Source organism: Chelonia mydas, chromosome 12, assembly GCF_015237465.2.
Source record: "Chelonia mydas isolate rCheMyd1 chromosome 12, rCheMyd1.pri.v2, whole genome shotgun sequence".
Lineage (NCBI taxonomy): Eukaryota > Metazoa > Chordata > Testudines > Cheloniidae > Chelonia > Chelonia mydas.
Genome location: NC_051252.2, coordinates 2735328 through 2747544, shown reverse-complemented (window position 1 = coordinate 2747544; position 12217 = coordinate 2735328). Strand labels below are relative to the sequence as shown.

Below are 12217 nucleotides of genomic sequence, written 5' to 3'. Positions count from 1 at the left end.
GATTTCAAATAATTTCCCAGAACAGGTACAGGTTAGTGATATGACTAACTCTCCTCTCTCTGAGATGTACAGAGAATAGTTAACTCCGCCTCCCATCCCTTTCTCCTTCTGAGACCAGACCATTTCTTGCCACGTTGCTGCCAAGGCCTACCTTAAAAAAAAAAACCACTGGTGGATACTGTATAATATTGACACTAGCTATACTGGTTGCTTCCTCCTGTTTGACATCTCCAGATGAGAAATGGAATACAAAGAGCTAATATTACTACTTACTATAAAACTCTGACTTTGGACATTCTATGGCACATAATATAAAGTGATGTAACCTGAGAACTCCTAGTCTTCTCTTGCCATTCAAAAACTTTAAGAGGAGTTAAACTCCTCCCCCTCGTTTCAGACGGTGCTGAACGTTTCCTATCATTCCTGACAAAGTACAATACATTCTAGTTTCTTTTCAAGAACTTTGTCCCATTAATGTGCATGCGTTTGTGACTAAGAGCTGCCCAAATGCAGTGTGGGAAATTTGGGTCCTTCCAGATGCAATTATCAGGACCGTCTCCCTAATACCTTGATCCAGCAGCAAAGAGCTCTCCGTGCTTGTTTTGCAATGTGGAATACTTCCATTATGTATTAATCTTACAAATCAGCTGACTCTACAAAACAAAGCTTGTTTCAGTACCCCAAAGCCTTACGCAAAGGATCTCAGGCAGTGGATGCTCTTGCACGAAAGTGTTTCATTTTAATATTGCAGTAGATCTCACCTACAACTGGCAACTAAGAACAATATACTCACCAAAGGAGACATCGCCAAAATTTAGGGATGGTACATTGAAATGAAACGTTGGTCCGATGACACAGCCCCTGGGAGGAAAAAGACACAGAAGGAGAAAGTGTCATCCTGGTTAGCAAGAAAAAGTCCTTAGCTTTTAGTTACAGCTACAGTTAGCAGTGCAACTAGGGGAATGTTGGTCTTAGACTCACCACTGTCAAATCAATACACCTCCCACCTGTGCTTAGCAAGGCGTCAATGTGGAAGCTAGGCAGCCTACGTGAAGTGATGAATAAATGCAAACTGAGGAAGGCTGACTCTATTTAGTCCTATTTATCAATCTGACTGGTCAAGTCAAAATCTTTCTGAGAGGGAGGCAAGTTGGGATCAAGTGAAATGATTTGGAAAGTCAAGTTTCCTTTCCTCCCTTGGCAAGGACCTGGAGTGTAACAGTTTCACTTTTATATCCCCTTTTTTTCAATGTACTGCAAATACCAAAGACCCTAAAACTCAATCCAATGATGCTACCTAGCCAGGGTTCCAGACCATAGCTTCACTGGCTTGATGTTCTTCAAAATGCCAGCAACGTTTCTGAGCTGTAATAGGTGTTCTTCTGATGGATAAGGTTTGTCTTTCACTTGATGAATATTGGCCCAAGCAAACAATGAACTTGCAGGATTCTGAGGCATGGATCCAGGGGAGCTCAAGACAACTGTCAGTATCCCAAATGCAAGTGAGACAGCACTAAAGAACATGGTTGCTGTACTGGAGTTGTGGCTAATGGAGAAATATGCCAATTAGCCACATACACACTGGTTGACAATTAAAACAATAACCAATGCATATCTGAATTAAGCTGCCAGCAATCTGAACTGCTCTGATGCCAGCTCACTTTCCTACTTCTCCCCTCCCTCTCACTCATCCTCCAGCCCCACAGCCAGGACATTTGCAGACTCCACTGAAACTAGTGACTGGAGCTGAACAATGCTAAATAGGTATTTGCACCTGCCTGGTGCAAAGAACTGAGATCTCTGTCTTTCTGGACTGAATAAAGGTATCACAGTCCTTGCGCTGTGCCTTCAAAGTTTGTTCGCAGGATTGTGACTGCAGCCATTCTGTGTTTGTTGTCATTGTAAGGAGGTGATAGGGTGGTTTCCAGTGTCCTGCTGGAGGGAATTTACATTCATTGTGTATGCAATGCACACTATTCCCCCTTTTTCTGACACCAGTGTCCCTTCTGACACCAGCTTAACCCTTATATTGAGCAGGAGCAGATATCCAGGAATTTGCAGGTTGGCTTCCAAGTAGAGGAGAAATCAGTGACTTGGGGACTGGATACATTCTGATCGTAATTTGTTCAGTCCTGGACCACAAGCAGTCAATCCCCTCTTTCAGGAATCTTGGCCAGAACCAATGCTCAGTTCACAGGAAGCAGTTCTGCTTTAAGAATGGACTCTAATCAGAGACCATGGCAGACAGCAAACTCTCCTGCTGCTTGCACAGCTCCCTTTGCAAGGACCACTATCTCTATCTCTACACAGAATCTTGCATAACAAAAACTAAAACCACTGCATATATTCCCAATATTGAACATTTGCTCACGGGCTGAGAAAAAGAACTGGGAAGACTGTGTATAACAGCATTACCTGGTGACACGTCATAGAATCATAGACTTTAAGGTCAGAAAGGATCATTATGATCGTCTAGTCTGACCTCCTGCACAACACAGGCCACAGAATCTCACGCACCCATCCTGCGAAAAACCTCTAACCTATGCCTGAGCTACTGAAGTCCTCAAATCATGGTTTAAAGACTTCAGGGTGCAGAGAATCTTCCAGCAAGTGACCCATGCCCCACGCTGCAGAGGAAGGTGAAAAACCCCCAGGGCCTCTTCCAATCTGCTCTGGAGGAAAATTCCTTCCCGACCCCAAACATGGCAATCAGCTAAACCCTGAACATGTGGGCAAGACTCACCAGCCAGGCACCCAGGAGGGAATTCTCTGTAGTAACTCAGATCCCACCACATCTAACATCCCATCACAGGCCATTGGGCCTATTTACCATGAATAGTTAAAGATCAATTAATTGCCAAAATCATGTTATCCCATCATACCATCTCCTCCATAAACTTATCGAGTTTAATCTTAAAGCCAGACAGGTCTTTTGCCCCCGCTGCTTCCCTTGGAAGGCTGTTCCAGAACTTCACTCCTCTGATGGTTAGAAACCTTCGTCTAATTTCAAGTCTAAACTTCCCGATGGCCAGTTTATATCCATTTGTTCTTGTGTCCACATTGGTACTGAGTTTAAATAATTCCTCTCCCTCTCCAGTATTTATCCCTCTGATATATTTATAGAGAGCAATCATATCTCCTCTCAGCCATCTTTTGGTTAGGCTAAACAAGCCAAGCTCTTTGAGTCTTCTTTCATAAGACAGGTTTTCCATTCCTCGGATCATCCTAGTAGCCCTTCTCTGTACCTGTTCCAGTTTGAATTCATCCTTCTTAAACATGGGAGACCAGAACTGCACACAGTATTCCAGATGAGGTCTCACCAGTGCCTTGTATAACGGTACTAACACCTCCTTATCTCTACTGGACACACCTCACCTGATGCATCCCAAGACCGCATTAGCTTTTTTCACAGCCATATCACATTGGCGGCTCATAGTCATCCTGTGATCAACCAATACTCTGAGGTCCTTCTCCTCCTCCGTTACTTCCAAGTGATGCATCCCCAGTTTATAACTAAAATTCTTGTTATTAATCCCTAAATGCATGACCTTGCACTTTTCACTATTAAATTTCATCCTATTACTATTACTCCAGTTTACCAGGTCATCCAGATCTTCCTGTATGATATCCCGGTCCTTCTCTGTATTGGCAATACCTCCCATCTTTGTGTCATCCGCAAACTTTATTAGCACATTCCCGCTTTTTGTGCCAAAGTCAGTAATAAAAAGATTAAATAAGATTGGTCCCAGAACCGATCCTTGAGGAACTCCACTAGTAACCTCCTTCCAGCCTGACAGTTCACCTTTCTGTGTGACCTGTTGTAGTCTCCCCTTTAACCAGTTCCTTATCCACCTTTCAATTTTCATATTGATCCCCACCTTTTCCAATTTAGCTAATAATTCCCCATGTGGAACCATATCAGATGCCTTACTGAAATCGAGGTAAATTAGATCCACTGCATTTCCTTTGTCTAAAAAATCTGTTACCTTCTCAAAGAAGGAGATCAGGCTAGTTTAACATGATCTACCTTTTGTAAAACTATGTTGTATTTTGTCCCAATTACCATTGACCTCTTTTCTCCTTCAAAATCTTTTCCAAGACCTTGCATACAACAGATGTCAAACTAGCAGGCCTGTAGTTACCCAGATCACGTTTTTTTCCTTTCTTAAAAATAGGAACTATGTTAGCAATTCTCCAGTCATACGGTACAACCCCTGAGTTTACAGATTCATTAAAAATTTTCGATAATGGGCTTGCAATTTCATGTGCCAGTGCCTTTAATATTCTTGGATGAAGATTATCTAGGCCCCCCGATTTAGTCCCATTAAGCTGTTCAAGTTTGGCTTCTATCTCGGATGTGGTAATATCTACCTCCATATCCTCCTTCCCATTTATCATCCTACCATTATCCCTAAGCTTCTCATTAGCCTCATTAACAACACAGAGGAAAGCTACCTCTTAATTGCCTCTGATTGTGGATTCTACCAGGAAGTTACCAAAGACCAAGCTTGCCATGTAAAGGGAAAAGATTACTTTTCTTTGGGCTTAGCCATTTGCATCTCTGCTTGAATGAGTTAAACCCTGCTTGTCTACCCAGAAGCTCTGGGCACGGTGCCATCTCAGAGCTCTGTGCCAATAGCTGATAACAGGGCAGCTACCACATAACAAGAGAAAGGACAGCAGGTTTTGAAACAGTGATCTCTTAGAGAATCACAGAGCAAGAGCGGGTGATGCTTGGTGATGCAAAGTAATGCACATTGGAAAACATAATCCCTACTATACATATAAAATGACGGGGTCTAAATTAGCTGTTACCATTCAAAAAAGAGATCTCAGAGTCATTGTGGATAGTTCTCTGAAAACATCCACTCAATATTCAGCAGCAGTAAAAAAAGTGAACAGAATGTTGGGAATCATTAGGAAAGGGATAGAGAATAAGACAGAAAATATGATATTGCCTCTATATAAATCCATGGTACGCCCACATCTTGACTTCTGTGTGCAGATGTGGTCGCTCCATCTCAAAAAGGATATATTAGAATTGGAAAAAGTACAGAAAAGGGCAACAAAAATGATCAGGGGTATGGAACAGCTTCCATATGAAGAGAGATTAATAAGACTGCAACTTTTCAGGTGGAAAAGAGACGACTAAGGGGGGATATGCTCGAGGTCTATAAAATCATGACTGGTGTGGAGAAAGTAAATAAGGAAGTGATATTTACTCCTTATCATAACACAAGAACTAGGGGTCACCAAATGAAATTAATGGGCAGCAGGTTTAAAACAAACAAAAGGAAGTATTTCTTCACAAAATGCACAGGCGACCTGTGAAACTCTTCGCCAGAAAATGTTGTGAAGGCCAAGACTATAACAGGGTTCAAAAAAGAACAGGATATGTTCATGGAGGATGGGTCCATCAATGGCTTGTAGCCAGGATGGGCAGGGCTGGTGTCCCTAGTCTCTGTTCGCTAGAAGCTGGGAATGAGCAACAGGGGATGGATCACTTGAAGATTACCTATTCTGTTCATTCCCTCTGGGGCAACTGGCATTGGCCACAGTTGGAAGACAGGATACGGGCTAGATGGACCTTTGGTCTTACCCAGTGTGGTCGATCTTATGTTCTCACCAGAGGAGAGGAGAAGAGAAGAGAGGAGAGGGGCAAAGGACCCAGCCACTGACTGGGGAAGCCTGGTGCTCTCTGATTTCATTTGGCGGGTGCAGGGGCTCACCAATACTTTGGGAAAGAAGGCACCAACACGACGTTGTATCAGAACTACTGCTTGCTTAGAAGGGTTATGAGCAGCTGTTATGGATGATACTAACAGTTTAAAGGCATTTGGCCTCCACCAGAACTGGCTGCTGGAGCAGCACAGGGGGATGAGTACAAGGGCACAGGTGCTTATGTAGGCAGTTACCAGAGGTATTTTCAAAAGCTGTATGCTCTACTGGCAGAGCAGATTTCTGCCCCTTATATGACTTAAATATTACAATGTAAAATTTTCATATGTAAATAGTGATTTTGCAGCTAAACTGGCATCTTTTAGATTGTGCCAGCTGACGTGGGTTTCAGCTGCTGCTAAGTTGTCTGCATCTGCTCCGAATAGTGAGTCTGTAGTGACAAGGTAATCTGACCAAATTCAGAAGCCAGGCCCGTTTTAATCAGAAGGAGGTCAGACTACTAAGCAGCACAGTCAATGAAAGATGTCCCGTCTTCCTCGGGATGATAGCTCTGGTGGTGAAGGGCCACCTAGTAGGAGAGACATGGATGGAGGTGCTGGGTGAGATTTCTGAGAGTCTCCCTTGGTCCTTAATTAGCTAGGAACATCCATGCAGGGGCAGCCCATTGAGCCACAGCCAACCAGGAGATGTGAGGCCCTCCAGAGATATGCACCGTCTAGCTCTGGAGGGATGATGGTCCTTGTGGCAGATGAGGGAGAGGACATGGGGGTGAGGGATGAGTTGTCTGAGCCCTCATCCCAGCCTATGTGACCTCCATCACCACATACCTTATCCCGCAGGACCCTCCAGCCAGGGCACCTCCATCCAAAAGAGAACTGGGAGTGTTTCTTCATGTAGAACCAACACCTGGAGTAAAGCAGCAACAGCCTGGCTGGGCCCAAGAGCAACTGGCACTCACCAGGAAAATGGTGAGTGGGCTCAGCATGAGTGCAGAGCATCAAAGTGGGGTGACCAGATCATTGCAAAGTCAGTCAGCTGCTCCCCAACTCTATCTGTGCACACTCAACCCAGCATAGTACTGAGCCGTAAGAAGTTCTGTGAGTCTGCCTCATGCTCTGGTGCGCGTTTCTACCACCCCAATTTTAGGGGCCAACAGGAGCCAATTCAACACCCAATGTATGTGGGTGTAGTAGTAGGATTTTATGTTTGTATTTTGTATAATTTAAAATGAAGAATAAAGAATAATAATGTAGCATGTATTAAATGTATTGGTGTATAATTTGACCATATCCTGCCAGCCACCCTTTCTGAAAGCAGAAAGGAATTGTCTAAAAGGCCATTGGTAAAGATGCATCAGACAGAATCTGTGTCTGAGCTTCTTTCAAGGCAGTAACAGACCTTTTAGGGCCACCACTTTGTTGTAGGTTTAGCATTTTAAAATAAATAAAAGAACGCAATGATTTTTTTCTCTTGCATTGCAATTTGATGTTCCTGTTCAAATGTTCTTTGTAAATCAATTCTGTTTTGTGTGTGAATGAGGAATGTGTGTGTTAGAAGATAAGTATGAAGGCCATCACCAACCCAGATGTTCTAGGGAGAAACCGAGGACAGACGTAAGGGCCCCAGAAGATTGCAACACACCCCTATAGAAATGTCAGAGGAAGGCAGATTGATGACTCTAAAGATAAGACAGGCACCTATCAATGGGACAAGATAGCTGTCATCAAAACCAGCATGGGGTAACTCCCTGAGAGACTTAATGAAAGAACAAAATAAAGGATGAGAAGGACAATTTAAGAAAACAAGCACTTGTCAAACAACAATTGATTACAACATGACGGTGCAAAACTCATTGGTCCCAATGAAGGAAAATCACTATATAAACAGGGGGCCTGGCCATGAAACTTTGGGTTCGTCCTGCCAAGACTTCCCCGGAGCATCGTGTCATGACCAACAGAACTCGGCTCCTCCCTACCTGTGATCAACCTAGCTGGCCATTAGATTGATCCGGACTTTGGACTGGTAACTGTAACATCAACTGGTGGGACAGTGTATGTGTGTGTGATTGAATGCATATGCTAACTGTTGTATCTTCAATAAACGCAGCACATTGCCTTTTCCCCTGAAAAAGATCCTGTGTGCTTCTTATGAGCATAACATTTTTGGTGGAGAATTGCGCAAGGGGAAAGATATGCACTGTGATTGTTGAAAATACTGCTAAATACTGCTAAAAGGTATACCATACGTACAAAGTGATAGATCATTCAGGTGTGCACACCCCCAGTCGTAGAAGTGCCAGGCAATAGGGGGAGGATTAGAGTCTTCATTCCGACCCGTCGGTCGGGAAAAACTATACCGAGATAGGTAGATAGATAGATAGATAGATAGACTGTTTGTACAAACTGTCTAGGTATATACAACCCCGGTTGTAGAGTGCCAAGCCATAAGGGAGAGGATTAGAGTCCTCGCTCTGACCTCTCTGTCAGGAAAAAATTGCATAGGTGAATATACCCTCGGTCATAGCGGGATCGAGCCCAGAAGGTAGGAGGCTTAGCGTTCCCCCTCTTGCTCTGTCAGGCAGAATTTTTAGTGGTTATAGACTTTTTGTGTGTTGTGTAAGTCCCAGCACAAGCGTTGGTCTACAGGAAAATTTAAAAATGTTTAGGAAAATGGACCAGGCGGTTTGGGGGCTAGCTAAGGAGCCCACCCTCCTTGCTAAATTGTTAGTGGGACAAAGCCTGTGTCCATGAAAAGGGACGGTTCAACAAGGAAAGCAGGATCAGGCCCAGACAAGAAGGCAGGCAACAAATAAAGAGATTGGAAAACAAGTTGAGAGGCCTGAGGGGCATAGTGGCAGGAGTAAGGAAAGGAGTAAGTACAGGCATGGGGATTTCAGATCCCTGGGACAATACTTGGAATGGTGATATCTGGGCTGATGCAGGTGTCATTTTGGGAAATAAGCAAGTCATTTAAGAAAAAAGAGTCATAAGTTAACTCTGCAGAGGCTGGAGGGAATTAAGCAGTTAAACACTGCAAAAATGTTAAAAAGGAAAAGTGTTATAGAAAGAGAATTCTTGGTTTCTTTGCAGTCATTCTGAAGGAAAAATGGGCCCTTTTCCAAAGGAATGTCTGTAAATAAGCCAGGCAAAAAGACAATCTAATTTTAAATCATTTGACTATGAACAATTTAGTCAAATTTGCTAAAAGAACATAACGGGTTTCTATTGGAACTTAACTGTCCCCAAATGTATACAAGTGTAATCTATGTACAGCTGTGTAAAAATTAAAGCAGTGTAAGAAATGTTAAAAAAAAAAGAACGTGTGTGTAAATATACTGTGTAAATATGTGCGGTGTTAAGGACCTAAATCAACACTTCTGGTTTGTAGGTTTAAGATGAATTGGTTTTGTTTTGTTTTTAAATAATACCGCTAAAATCCATTTGAATCTTTTATTCAAAGTTGCAAAACTGAAAAACCCTTTTTGCCAGACACAGGTAACTAGTGTTGTTTGGCTTTGGTATTTAGCATTTAACACTTACGGTACCTTAATGCTTTATAACATTCAATATCTTTTTAAAGACCAAAGTCATGACTGCAGCAGGGCAGTCAAAACGAGGAGAATGGGAAGAGATTCTGGATTTGTTTTTTGGTAACAAAATAGCAAATAAGAGCTGTAGTAAAACAATATAAAGCTAAAAAGAGACAGTGCCCCTCTGGAGCAACAGCAGGGGTAAGATGCACACAAAAAAGAAGCAACATTAGGAACTTTGAGCCTTAAGGTGGCTCTGAATAATCAGACTGTCACTATGCATCCGATGAAGTGAGCTGTAGCTCACGAAAGCTTATGCTCAAACAAATGTGTTAGTCTCTAAGGTGCCACAAGTACTCCTTTTCTTTTTGCAAATACAGACTAACACGGCTGCTACTCTGAAACTTTAATAAAGGTACATGAAAACTCCATGAGCACGGGAAAAAAACCCAGTTACACTTTATGCAAAAATTGATATGGCTAATATAATATTATAGAAGTTAAACTATGAAAGGAATGTGCATTTTTCCCAGGACATGTGCAGTGTATATTACAGAAGGGGTAAAAGAAATGCAAACAAAACATGCTACTTAATTAAACTCCTTTTAGGGTTCCTAAAAGGAGCCACCATAGGTTGTGTTTTCTTTTTCAGATCGCTGTGTGTTTTGGAAGCAGGAGTTAAAAGTAAAAAGTAATCAAAACTCTGCAGGAAGTTAATTGTGTCCCTTTCAAGACAGAGTCTCTGAGCTCTGCTGATGGCTTTGAATCCAAAAGCAAGCCAGAAAGTGTCTGTGTTTATGCAAATTACCTAACTGATAGAGGAAGGAGAGAACTGCCCATAAATGGCAGCACAAAGGAGCTGCAAATAAAGGACATACCTGGTCAGCAAACAAACTACCTGAAACCAAAAGGATCAAATTAAAACCCTCCAGAGGAAGGTGGAAAAAGAAGTCAAACCTAAGAATAAGAGAGGAACAGGTTAACCCTAAGTAGAAAAAAAAATACTTTTTTGTGTGTATACACAGTGCTAAAATCTGAAGTCAAATACAAAAGGGATCTGCTTATATGCATAACACCCCTCCCTTTTAATTCACCAAAACCCAAAGTATATAATTAGATTAAAAAGCCTATACAAAGATTTCAAGAGGACATTAAATACACTGGCCTCAAAAACAAATTGTCTAAATAAAAGGCATGGTATAACAAGATATTTTTAATAAATTTGATGTTAATATTAAACATTGAGATAAATTTAATGTTAATAAGTACTCCTGTAATAATGTATAGCATGTATGATTTTTTGAAAAAAACCTTTAAGGTCATATGGTAATGATGCTTCTCAGCTATTACCTGTGAATAAACTTAAAGCTTAGCACAGCAGAAAAAACATTACAAACCTGGTCTGCTGTATAAAAAGGGAAACTGAGGTACACCATACACCACCTCATGAATTTAATGACTGAACAGTGGGATAATTTCCCCTAAACTGTTAAAGGCTAAAAACCATTAAACCTGGCCTGCCTATACAACAAAAACATAGGAAAGTATGGGGGTAATTCCTCTGTTTTGCCTGCAATCAGCAAGGATATTTGTAAAAGGAAGGGATATTTTAAGCAATAATCTGCCACTCCAAAAGGGGTAGAAAAATATTCTTTTTGTCTTTCAGAACTTGAAAAAAAGCTGGTACCAGCTAAAAAGCAACCCAAAATACCATCATTCTACAGTCGTGACAAAAATTGTGTTTTGTGTTTTATGTTTTGCCTTGTGTTGTTTGCCTTGTTGCTAGCATTGTTGTGTATTGTATTACAAAAGAAAACCTTTGCCTTAGGCAAAAAAAAGTTAATAAGCATTTTAACTGTATTTACAAAAACCAATGTTGCAGAAGGGCGAAGGTCAAGGAATGCCAGTCTGTTAATAGGGAAACATCCTCATGTAGCAGACACCATATTAGAAGGAATTGGTTTTGGAGCAGGAATTATAAATACTGTAGACCTAAAAATAATTAAAAATAAGTTAAGTTCCTTGTCACAACTGCAAGATAGCCTCATTCATAAGCAGGCAACTACTACTGTGGAGTTGGTACAAATAGGACTGGGAAACCTAAAAGCAACATAAAATATGTGGCGGTGGCTAAACACCACCTCCTGGATGCTTTATAAACAAGAAATAAAGTTAGAAAATAAAACTGCCTTGGCCATAGACGCTGCTAAGATGCAAATTCTTAGTTTAGCATCACTTGAACACAAAATGTTTTGGTAATATCAGAGAAAGTTAAGGTATTAAGGCATCTTTTAAAACAATGAAAAAGGTCCTTGTTCAATACCTACAAATATAAATAAATGCAATATGTTTCAGCATGGTTAAGCCTGATTTGTAATTAGGTAAAATTATTGTTAAAATTGCTCACCAACAGTCTGTAAAAACTGTAGAAATATGGAAAGTGAGCCCACTCCCAAAACTGACCATGGGATCCTTTTGGCTACCCCAGGTTATGGGTCATTAGGCTGGGAAAGAGAAGAAATTATTGGACACCTGAGGGTATACGAAATGGAGCCCTCAAAAATGGGTATGCTTGTCCCTACCTGTCACCATAGAACCATGAAGCAAAAATACCTCATTGGGAACATGTGTGTTAAACAAACTAAAAAATGTAACACGTGTTTTGTACAATGAACAATGTATATGTGTTACATCCTGGAAAACAGTATTTTGGAAAAATGCAAGTATCAGCCAACCCCCAGTGAATAAATGTACACGTAATGCCAGTGTAAAAGCACAGAGCGTTATCACCTCTACTCTGGTTAATTTCTCTGTTACACTTGGTCCGAACTGGCACAATCTAATTGATCACTTGTCGTTAAAAACAAAGGTGACTCAGTTTTTACAACAGACACAGAGGGATACAGGGAAGCGTGTCATTCAAATATTGCATGTAAATGGACACATGCTAAAAATTGCTAGGTCTAAAAAAAACCTAACAGCCTATCATTGGCATGACGTTTTTACAGG

At 41.3% G+C, this 12217-nt stretch overlaps 1 protein-coding gene across 2 annotated transcripts in view; it reads right to left on the bottom strand.

Annotated features, from left to right (window-relative positions):
- Positions 1 to 12217, bottom strand: part of HYDIN (HYDIN axonemal central pair apparatus protein) — a 446380-nt gene that overhangs the window by 256231 nt on the left and 177932 nt on the right. For both annotated transcript variants that reach the window (XM_043526330.1, XM_043526331.1), the window contains exon 13: positions 794 to 861. In XM_043526330.1, coding sequence (XP_043382265.1) covers positions 794 to 861 — 68 coding nt within the window. The remainder of the gene's footprint in view (positions 1 to 793; positions 862 to 12217) is intronic.